The sequence below is a fragment of the Marmota marmota genome, unplaced genomic scaffold (genome assembly GCF_001458135.2).
Source record: "Marmota marmota marmota unplaced genomic scaffold, marMar, whole genome shotgun sequence".
NCBI classification, from domain to species: Eukaryota; Metazoa; Chordata; class Mammalia; order Rodentia; family Sciuridae; genus Marmota; species Marmota marmota.
In genome coordinates this window covers 30,596,624-30,608,811 of record NW_026000082.1, presented here as the reverse complement: position 1 = coordinate 30,608,811, position 12,188 = coordinate 30,596,624, and the positions used below count along the sequence as shown (strand labels likewise).

Here is a 12,188-nt window from a genome sequence, read left to right as displayed (position 1 = left end):
TATATATATATATATATATAAAATACAATACATGGCACATAGTAAGTGTTTGCAATTATTTTTATGCCAGGAAGGTGTCCCTTTTTACCTTAGATATCAAAATACTGTTGGGTTAAAGGATATATGAAATTATTCAGTATGTAACATTAAAAATAAAACCACTGGGGCTGGAGTTTTGGCTAAGTGATAGAATGCTTGCCTAGCATATGTGAGGCTCTGGGTTCAATTCTCAGCACCACATATAAACAAATAAATAAAGGTCCATCAATAACTAATACAAACTTTTAAAAAATAATAAAACCACTATCATTTAGAGAAAATGATATTTAATATTTCTGTGACATCAATTTATCCCCCAAACCTTTTCTAATGATTAGATGTTAATTTGAGTCTAATGCATGGCTTTGGACATCTCAAGTTTATGAACTGATACCTAAAATATCAAACTGTCCTGCTTTTGAAAAATCATTTTTATCACTATTTAAATCTCTACACAGATTCACCAGGCATGCAAACTAATCTGCAGAAAATGCAAACGCCATGTGACTGACCTAACAGGGCAAGTGGTACAGGAAGGAACCAGGCGCTACAGACTGTGTAATGAGTGTCTTGCAGAAGTTGGCATAGACAGCCTCCCCATTGATTTGGAAGCTGAGCAACATCTTATGTCCCCATCAGATGGAGATAAACATTCCCGATGGCACTTGAGTGAAGATGAGAATAGATCCTATGTGGAGATTGTAGAGGATGGGTCTGCCGATCTGGTCATACAACAGGTTGATGATAGTGAAGAAGAAGAAGAAAAAGAAATAAAGCCCAACATTAGGTAGCTGTAATATGAACCAACAGAGCTGGCATGTCTGCAATTTCCATTCACTTCCTGTATCTCTCCTTTCCATGGTCAGAGTCTGGTTAACAAATTTATCATACTGACTTAAAAGAAATGACCTGAAATAACTTGCATGCTTTCTGAACAGGCCATTGTATCCATTCTGAACTTTGTTGCCCTAAAATATGTTGCTGCACTGGAAAGAAAGACCTAGCTTGAGTTGGCATGATGGATGAACAGTTACCCTCTTTATTACAGATACGTTCTTTCTTTTAATATTGGAAGATATACTTAGCAAATTTTCTTCAAAGAAAATATTTTAAATAAATTTATCATAGCCAAGCTTTATATAAGACAATTTTAAGGTGTTTCAAAGACAAATACACTACCAATATTAAGTTTCACAGGGAAAACGGGTAAGAGCACATTTAAGGGTCTGGCAACTCACCTTGCTGTTAATTTCAGATCTGAAGCAACCTATCACTTTCTGGTATTCTAAATGATTAGGATTAATGACTGAAGACTAATAAGAAATGCTTGAGTTCGTTCATATTTAAAATTTTTGTCCTTAAAAAATGACTTTTATATAGTCAGTATTATTTAAAAGAAAAAACTAACATAGAGGCTGACCAAAGATTATATACAGACATCGTTTTTTCAAAATACGAAACACACTGCCTAAAAGTAAAGGTAGTTAATTTGTAAAAAAGATCTGTCAATAACAGTTTTCTTCTTCTCTAAAGGAAAAAAATGAATAAAAAGTTTAAAAAATATATTAGAAGGTTCTCTCCAGTTCTTAAGAATAATTTCTAACGTTTATCTAGTGCTATGTATTACTTTAAAGTGCTCTATCACATATTTTCTCACTATTTAGTAAAGGAGATAGTACCTCTGAGGAAATTAAGGTCAGAAAATATGAGTGGTACAAATGATGATTGGACAGACTATGGTTTTAAGTAATCCTCTTTTTATCAGTCTCTCCTAATATGTCTCCTGAAATGACAGAGAATTGAAATCAAACCTTACCGGCCTGCAGTAATGATAAAAGTCAGATTTAGAATTAAAAAACACATTATAAGAATCAGGATTAGAAAATACAGGGGTGGATATAGCTCAGTGGTAGAGTGCTTGCCAAGCACTTGGCCCTGGGTTCAATCCTCAGCACACACACACAAAGAATTAGAATGTATGAAAGAAGAATTTAGTCACTTTCAGCAACCTATATCTTTATGTTAAGTTATTCAAATAGTGTTAAGTAATGTCCCTAAAATACATTCTGACATATTTTTTGTTGGGTTATTTATATGTAAATTTAAAACAAAACTATTTGAACGAATTATTCTCTTAAATGCTTTGAGCATTTTTGCATATCTTGTTTATATTTTTCACAACAAACTTTTATCCTAGGATACAAAGTTTAAACTTCTCCCCAGTATGAATTATGAGACATTCCAACATCACAGCAAAATTGGAGAAGCACTGTTTTTAGTTCTAAGGATAAAATATAAATATCAAAACAATGGTACTTCATAAAGTTCTTTGTGCTGGGCGCAGTGGCATATGCCTGTAGTCTTAGCTACAAAGGAGGCTAAGGCAGGAGGATTGCAAATTTGAGGCCAGCCTGAGCAACTTTGGGAGGCCCTGTCTCAAAAAATTAAAAGGGCTGTGGATGTAACTCAGTGGTAAAGCACCCCTGGGCTCAGTCCCCAGTACCATACACACACACAAAAGAGGGGTCTCTGCAAGTTACCATAGTGAAGCTTAATATAATGTAATTATGGTATATAGTGAGGCTCCATGTATTATACTGTATTTTTAAATGCCATGACATACCTCAAGATGATATTTTTGTTATTATTTCCTCTTATTCTTTAGTTAATGATTGTCCTTGATACCAGCTTGTGGGCCACAAGACTTAATATCCTTTAAAAAATTTTTTTTAAATAGATAAATAACTACTTTGTTTCATGATACTTAATTCTGAGTCTTTTCCAAGATTGATTGCCCTGATGGCAAATTTCCAGTTGGCTCAAGACTACCCGTGTGTATTGAGTTCATTGGTTCTCCCAACATGACCATTCCTAAATCAGGATTCTTAACTACTAAGTAATATCTGAAGAGGGAGGCATTGCCTGCCATTCTCTAGTCTCACCAGAGTGATACTAACACCTTTCCAAATTGTAACCTGATTTTTAGTTGTTGGGGCCAATAGGAAAATTGACTGATTTGAGCTTTATTCATAGAAATGAAGTAGTGCTTGCATGTGTATACCCTAACGCACTTTAGTCTATGACCTAAATGTTCTTTTATGCTATTATCTTCTGCATGCAAACTTCACACACATCAGCATGAACTTCAGCAATGTCCACTGAACAGTGTTACCAGCACTTTAATTGCCTTTTTCAGAAAGAATGCTTTCTCATAACTGTTTATATGAAGCATCAAACAGTACCCACCAAACAGCTGTCAGATTCAGCAGACAAAACATCTATTCTATCATTTTAGCAGCATAAAAGAAGAACATTTAAGAATGTTTGCAAGTTGTAAATAATGACTCCAGTTATCATATCATATGTAGGTAAGACTTTAGAGAAAATTATTTTCTAGAATGAAACTATCTATTAATGATTTCTGAGAAAATTGAATTCTTTAGCTTTTAAATGTGGGAAAATGCTACACAGGGATATAATTTGTTTAAAGTAAGCTTTATTTATGCCAAGGATTTTTTTTTTCTTTCTTCTTCAACATCAAGAAAATAATGGGAATTGATTAGGCCAAAGTTTGCTTTTGCAGATATGCTGTTTATTATCTTCTGGATGTCCTTCTCACTTTATTGTCCTCAAGAGTGTCTGGTTGAAGGGATGAAGTTTTGCAAAAATAAACCACTACTGCAGTCATGCCTAGTGTCTGGAAGAAGAAAAACAAACCAGCATCAGTTTAAAAAAAATTTTTTAACCCAAGAAACTTCAAATGAATTGTTTCATAAAGAAGTTCAACATTGGAGGAAGAAGCTCTAAAATCAAGATGCTGTGGCACATCTTCCCTGTGCCTCTTCCCAGGCACCTCTGCAGAACTCGGGAACACAGAATTGAAAATCATGGAGCTAGACAACTTCTTGTATTCCCTTTGAGTATCAAAAGCTCACTTCATTACTACTATTATTGACTGTATTTATAAGCAGGTAACTAAGACAGGATGTCTTAGTGAGCAGATCACATCTTTAGCATTTGATGTTCCTTGTATGATCATGAGATCTTAAAACTTTAAGAACAAGAGTTTTAATATTTTTCAATATTATGTTTTTGAGTAATACAATCAAAACATAGTTATTGCTTCCTATGTGGCCAAGTTACTGCTTAGTGGATGAAAAAAACTTGGTGTTCCAGTTATATATGAACTCAGAACTCAATTCATTAAAATTATTTTGCTAAGTCATGCTAAGATATATTGAAATTTCTACTCATATTGTTTTTTTAAATGTATTTTGAGTCTGAAATTAGTAGTGTAGAAAATCACTAAAAGCACTATGGCATAAAAAGACGTATGTAACTAAGAACGGTGATAGTAAACAGGTACAGGAGGACCAAACTCTATACATGAAAATTTTTATGTTATTTTATATTAGAGTGTATCAGTATTACTATTTATCATTTATATAGCATTTTATATCTGCAAATTATTTAATAATTTTTGTTTTTCTTTACATTTCTATGAAGTAGGACAGTTATCCCACATGAAAGGTAAAGAAATTGAGGCACCGAACAGTAAAGCAGCCTATTTAAAACAGCCAGTGAATCAATGGCAAAAAATAGGGTTAGAATGATCAGGTTTTCTGAATCCTAGAATATCAACTTACTCACAGGTGTATTGTGTATCATTCTCTTTTATAAGGTGATTTTATACAAGTAACAGTTCATTGTTTTAAAGTTGTTTAGTCATTGTATGTGGATAAATCCTATACAGAATAAATGCTACATAAAGAATGTGATTTTAGGGGCTGGGATTGTGGCTCAGCGGTAGAGCGCTCTCCTAGTACAGGCGGGGCCTGGGTTCCATTCTCAGCACCACATAAAAATAAAGGTATTGTGTTGTGTCCATCTACACCTAAAAAATAAATATTAAAAAAAATGCGGCTTTAGTTATGAAAGTTTAAGTGATAAAATTCAGGTTATCAGGAATGGCAGTGTTTAGCCAGTGTTTCATACATTGTGAAGTATAATTAATATTGTATTTTGATACAGGAGTTTCTTGACTATCCATGCCAATGGAACCATGAATGGGCCAGAAAGATGAAATCAACAGATGTTCTATAAACTTTATTTTTTAACATCGGCTTTCTCCCCACAGAACTGTATTAATGCCACCAAGAAGTCAAATATTTAAGTATAATATTATTAAGTATAAGCCATACAAAGCAAGAGAAGCAAAGGGACTCTTAAAGACATAATGTTTAATTATTTTTTTAATAATGAGGATTGAACGCAGGGATGCTTTGCCTCTGAGCTGCATCCCTAGCCCTTTCTTTTCTTTCTTTCTTTTTTTGAGACAAGGTCTTGATAAGTTGCCCAAGCTGGCTTTGAATTTGCAATCCTCCTGCCTCAGTCTCCTGAGTAGCTAGGATTACAGATGTTCACCGCTGTGCCCTGCTCATTATTTTTATTTATTTTAAATTTTTAAAAAAATTTTTGGTACCAGATATTGGACCTGAAGTGCTTTACCACTGAGCCACATCCCCAGCCCTTTTTATTTTTTGAGACAGAGCCTCGCTAAATTGGTGAGGCTGGCTTTGAACTTGTGATCCTCCTGCCTCAGCCTCCCAAACTTCTGGGATTATATGTGTGCATCCTGCTCCCAGGCCACTCATCATTTTTAAATAGGAAACTGAAGTCCAGTTGCCTCTTTACCTTTGGACTTGATTAGATCTTTTGCAAGTTTGATTCTATTGAATGGCTTAGAAAGTACATCCAAGATTTTATTATATTTTGTCTGCTTCCCTCTTTCAAATTTCTAGATAAGCATTCTACTATACAGTTGAGATTTCTTGTTTGTTTTTGTTTTGGGTACTGGGAATTGAGCCTAGGGGCACTTTACTATTGAGCCACAGCCCTATTCCTTTTAATTTGTTGTGTTGTTGTTGTTTGTTTTTAATTTTGAGACAGGGTCTCCCTTAGTTGTCTGGGCTAGCTTTAGACTGGCAATCCCCCTGCCTCTCTCACATTATATAGTTTCTTTATTCCACTAGATATACCTTTTTCCTTTTATCTTTCTAACCCTCACTCCCACTCCTAGTGCTGGGGATCCAACTAAGGGCATTGCCCATACTAGGCAAGCACTCTATCAATGAGCTACATCCTCAGCCCAGAGAAAATCTTTTAATTCCTTATTGATATTATATACTGCTACTTAATTCCTTTGTTAAGGATTTACATTTTTATTCAGCCTATAAAGGGGAAAAAATGGAACGATATTTGTTTCTATACCAAGGGTTCTCAACCTTGGCTACACATTAAAGTTATTTGCAAAGGTTTTAAAAATATAGATGCCGGGCTGGAGGTGTAGTTCAGTGATATGAGTTGGTTGTTTGTCGTGTTCAGGGGCCTGGCTTTGATTTCCACCACAACCAAAAAAGTAAAATACAAAACTTAGGCAAATTAAAATTTCTAGCATGTTGGGCCTGGGCATCAGTGTTTTCTCAAAAGCATCCCAGTGTTTCTTACATGCAAAATAGGCCCTCTAGTCAAGATTTTCCTCTGTCCTCCCCATACATATGCTAGGGAGGGGCAGTAGGACCATCTGATTCTTCCTGTCCACAGGATCTCAATCCTATCACATAAGGGAATATTTAAAAAACACAGATGCATGGGCCTGGCACAGTGACACATGCCTGTAATCCCAGGCTGAGGCAGAACAATGTCAAGTTCAAGGCTAGCCTCAGCAATTTAGGCCATCAGTAACTAAGTAGACCCTGCCTCAAAGAAAAAAGAAAAGAAAAGGTCAGGGGCTGTTCTGCAGTAGTAAAGTCCCCTGGGTTCAAGCCAAAAAGTAAAATACAAAATGCAGGCTGGGAGTGTTTTTTAGTGGTACAATGCTTGCCTGGCATTCACTGGGTCCATCTCCAGTACTGCAAAAAGAAAATAATAATAATAAAATACATATAATTTTTGTGACATTTCAAGCCACCGTGTATGTTCTCTAATCTGAGTTATTAAGAGGATCAGATAATCAACATTCTAGTAGGACGTCTAAAAGTGGCCCATTTTTACTCGGGGATATATTTGCATTTTATTTAATCATGGGTGTCACACTCTGGGAATTCACTTAGTACTGTACTTAAAACTAATAAAAGAACTATATTATGAGTATATGGTTGAAATACAATATATGAAATTTGCTTTAGTTTCTTTTAAAAGAAAGGAACCAGAACACTCTTCAAGCACCATGAAGCTCAATTGATACACATTAGCATTCCGTAAAATAATGCACTGAATCAATTTTATTCCAGTAAAGTGTAATACTAGCTGCCTGCGGTGGTGAATACCTGCAATCCCAGCGACTGGGGAGGCTGAAGCAAGAGAATCCCAAGTTCGAGGTCAGCCTCAGCAATTTAGCAAAACCCTGTCTCAAAAAATAAAGAGGACTGGGGGTGTGGCTCAGTGGTTAAGCACCCCTGGGCTCAATCTCCAATTAAAAAAAAAAAATAGTACTAGAAAGGTAGGACAATACTAAGATATGCTTTTTAATTTAATTTTTTATTTGTTTTGTTTGAAACTGAATGTTTACCACTGAGTTTACCAATGTTTACCACATCCCCAGTTTTTTGGCTTGAGTCAGGGTCTCACCAGGTTGCCAAGGTCAGTTTGCTGTCCCACTGTCTAAGCCTTAAGTCTCTGGAATTACAGGTAGGCACCACCATGCTCTGCAAAAAGACATGTTATTTTAGGGCTGGGATTGTGGCTCAGCTGTAGTGCGCTTGCCTAGCATGTGTGGGGCCCTGGGTTCGATTCTCAGCACCATATAAAAATAAATGAATGGAATAAAGGTATAAATAAAAATTCTAAAGATGTCTTATTAGATTTACTATTAAAAAAGATGTGTTATTTTTAAAAGCCTATAGAAAACTTTGGAAACAAAAGCCATTTTCTTCTTCCCTTTACTTCAGTTATTGCCCTTAAAAAAAAAAAAAAGATTTGGCATGTGGCTCAGCGGTAGAGCGCTTACCTAGCACGTATGTGAGGCTCTGGGTTCGATCCTCAGCACCACATTTAAACAAATAAATAATAAGGGTATTGTGCTCATCCACAACTAAAAATATTTTTTTTAAAAAATAAAGCTTTCAAAATAACTTAAAACATGACCATAATCATTTAAGAACTACATTTGCAGTCCATACATGACAAGTATATTCATTGAGTCTCCTACAAAAAAAAATAATAATAATTCCAATGACGAAATGGGACTTTCTTGCATAATTCAAAAATGCTGAAATAAAACACAGATACTGTGCCTTTTATTGTATATTGATTTTTTTTTTTTTAAAGATAGAGTGAGAGAGGGAGGGAGAGAGAGAAAGAATTTTTAATATTTATTTTTTAGTTTTCGGCGGACACAACATCTTTGTTTGTATGTGGTGCTGAGGATCGAACCCGGGCTGCACGCATGCCAGGCGAGCGCGCTACCGCTTGAGCCACATCCCCAGCCCCTGTATATTGATTTGACTTAAACTTTTTTCTCTATCGGGAGGGAAGAGACCCACAACAAGCGCGGGCAGTGGAAGATACACTATGAAACTTTCGCACCGGACCATCCAATATTTTGGGTCCATGCCAATTAAGTGAAAATCTGTCCCCGCAACCCCCAACCCGAAGCTAGGGCGAGTGACCAGCCAGCACAGCTTGATGTCTTATTTCCAGCGAATACTCCACCAGTGAACGACAGGAACCTTTCAGTCTTACTCTCTCCCACAAGTAGTTTTCCTGGAAATTCATGCACAGTCCAGCAGCTAGATCCCTGGAGAGGCCTGCGGCCTACCAGACACCCCTAAATCTCGGTTTGGGGTGGGGAAGAGAAATTTTTCTTGGGTTCCTCTAATAAAAAGCCCTTGTTTATAATCTACCGACTAGATTTCAGCGCCGTCCCCTGTTTAGAACAGGTGAAGCCAGTCGTGGTGTCTAACGCCTGTAATCCTGGCAACTCTGGAGGCTAAAGCGGGAGGATTGCAAAATTGAGGCCAGCCTCAGAAATTTAGCAAGACCCTGCCTCAAAATTTAAAAAAGACTGGGGATGTACTCGGTAATAAAGCGCTCCTGTGTTCCACCTCATTACCAATAAATAAAATTGAAATAGTAATAAAACAGGAGAAGCGGAGGCTTGAGAAGTTAACGACTGCCCCACAAACCACGCCAACGACTTGGTCATCAGGGACCTCGGACAAGGTGGCTGGTGCCTAGCAGCCCTCTCCTGCGGAGAGCTAGCTAGCCTCGCTTAGCTCTTCCTGCGCTTTAAAAGCTATTCGGTGATATGTTAGTCGTGCTGTTGCGAGCTGTGTGACACTACTCTGCCTTGTCCCCAAGGTCACTTGCTCCCAGGAATCCCCCAGTACAGCAGAAACCCGATCCACAGCCTGCGACGCTTCCCGCAAAGGCCAATTAAGAGCAATTAAGTCTGCAGTCCAGCCAAGAGGAGCCGCGAGATTTCCTGCCCAGCCGGACTCTAGGGCTTCCACCCCTTTGCTTGCGGACTTGGGCAGGGCCAGCTCTTGGACTATCTTTGAGTTTACTCAGAATGCCCGCCTTTGCTCTGTTTCTTTCCTCCCCTCTCCCTCTCCCCCCCTCCCCCGCCCGCCCCGCCTCTCTCCCTTTCCTTTTTGGGGTCACACTTTTTTTTGAGGGGGTTGAGAGAGGTAGCAGGGATTGAACTCAGGGGCACTCGACCACTGAGCCACATCCCCAGCCCTATGTTTTGTATTTTATTTAGAGACTGAGTCTCACTGAATTGCTTAGGGCCTCGCTTTTGTTGAGGCTGGCTTTGAACTCGAGATCCTCCTGCCTCAGCCCCCCAACCCGCTGGGATTACAGGCATGTGCCACCACCTGCTTGTGGTTCTTTACAGGAAAGAACCACAAGCAGGGGCTGGGGTTGTAGCACAGTGGTAGAGTTCTCGCCTAGCACAAATGAGGTACTGGGTTTGATTCTCAGCACCACATAAATATAAAAATATTGTGTCCACCTAAAACTAAAAAAAAAGTATTAAAAAAAATAGAACCGCAAACAGAGGTTCTAGTTCCTACCTTTATATGGAACACAGATGTAAATACCCACCTGTTGGAATGTGAGGCTTGTACACCTAGTTTTGGAATCCCTACCACATGTTTGGCAGAGGAATGAAATGAAGTCCTGGAGGAACTTTTATATTCCAGCTGGGTTTGTATACCATAGAAAGTACCAAATATCTCCATTTGTTCATTCCACAAATAACCTAGTGTCCACTATTGGTATCATCCTCCAGGCACCCAGATCCCTGCATGGAATTCAAATATGGGACTATGTAACATTTGTTAACTTTATGTTCATACAAAAGTGAACATAGAGGCTGGGGGTGTAGCTCAGTGGTAAAGCGCTTTCCTAGCATGTGTGAGGCCCTGGGTTCGAACCTTAGCACCATATAAAGATAAATAAATAAAATAAAGGCATTGTATCCATCTATTGCCGCGTCCGCTAACGGAGCCGAGTCCGGCGACGGCGGGGTTAAAAAATACACAGGACACCAAGGTTCTTCATCCAGGAGGGAGCATGTGTGTGCTTTATTGCCAAATTTGTTCCCCTTATATATCTTTTTAACAGCTGCGGGAAATCACTCAAAAGTGAGGAGGGAAGAGTAATAATTGCGTCCTTGGGTTACCGTCACGTCACCGTCCCCTATCAGGAGGCTCGAACAGGTCAAGATGTTCCCGAGAGACACATATGCTCTAGGCAGATAAACATGGAACCGCAAGCCCGCTTCACGGCCTTGTGAGCTGGCCACATTGACATGCATAACAAAGAACTGGGGGTTGAGTCCCCAGGGGCCAGGGAGGGCCTGCTTCCAGCAAGTCCCCCTTTTTTGTTTTTTGCATGTCAATGGGAATCAAGTAGCCCCTGTCTTAGGTCGTCCACCACCCCTGCACTGCTTACCCATCTCTGGGGAGGCCCCATTCCCCTGGCTTAGGTTGCAGTGCAAGCGTGGAAGTTGCCCGTCACTGGGTACTACAAGATCAGCTCTCGTCCTACGTAAACGGACACTTTTCAGTTAGGATGTCATGGCCAGCAGGACACAACTGTGGATCCCAGTCATCATCTTTGCCAGTGGGATAGCTATGACCAGGGATGACGGCACCAAGTCAGCAGGGTAATTAGGGACCTGGGCAAAAGCAGGCATACATAGGAGGGCTCGGGTATTGGCTCCTGTCCAGTTACATCTCATCTCCGGATGGGTCGTAAGTACACCTCGTGGGCGGAGTCGTCCATCTCCAGGCATTGGTAGTGAACCTGTATTGGCGACTTGACCCTGGCACCCAGCCAACTGAAGATAGGAGTCAATTTCCCCCTGAAGTCCCAGGGTCTTTGCTCCTTCCCGAGTCTGCGACTACCGGTCTCGTGCAGCGTTCCGGGACCCAAATGGGTTTTTCCGTCCCTGGAGGGAAGACACATACAGCTCCTCTCACTCTAGCCAAGAGTGGAGCAGGGGGTTGCCACTTCCCTGTAGCCAGATCCTTCCATCTTATCTGTGCTTTTTGTATGGTGGGAGGGGAAAAGTGACGCTGCGCCGCTGTACGGCCTTCGGCGTCAGTGAGCAAAAAATTTAAAGTGAATAGAGTTATGCTTAGGAGTGCTTGTGGTCCCTGACAATTCTGGTATATCTCCCCCTCTTTTGTTTTTTGCAAATAGGTTTTAAGATGTTGATGGGCCCGTTCAACAATGGCCTGTCCTTGGGGGTTATATGGGATTCCTGTTTTGTGTATAATATCCCACTGTGAGCAAAATTTTTGGAAGGTTTGACTAATATAAGCTGGGCCATTATCTGTTTTTATACATTGAGGGGTTCCCATAAAGGAAAAGGTTTTAACATAGTGCTGTATCACGTCCTTAGCCTTTTCTCCTGAATGTAAAGTAGCGGAGATAAAACCAGAGAACGTGTCTATACTGACATGCACAAAAGACAGTTTTCCAAAACTAGGAATATGAGTTACATCAGTTTGCCAGATGTCGTTTGGCTGAAGGCCCCTTGGGTTGACTCCCAGAGAAGGGGAATGGATAAAAGGTGCACAAGTAGGACATAGGGAGACAATTTTTAAAGCTTGATCCCGGGAACATCCTGAGCGGAA

At 39.4% G+C, this 12,188-nt stretch overlaps 1 protein-coding gene across 5 annotated transcripts in view; it reads left to right on the top strand.

Moving 5' to 3' along the window:
- The window catches only part of Zbtb8a (zinc finger and BTB domain containing 8A), a 49,174-nt gene extending 40,830 nt beyond the window's left edge, over positions 1–8,344 (top strand). For all 5 annotated transcript variants that reach the window (XM_048815824.1, XM_048815825.1, XM_048815823.1 and 2 more), the window contains one exon: positions 498–8,344. In XM_048815824.1, the coding sequence (XP_048671781.1) occupies positions 498–830 (333 nt within the window). In that variant the 3' untranslated portion in view covers positions 831–8,344. The remainder of the gene's footprint in view (positions 1–497) is intronic.
- The last annotated feature ends 3,844 nt before the right edge of the window (positions 8,345–12,188 follow it).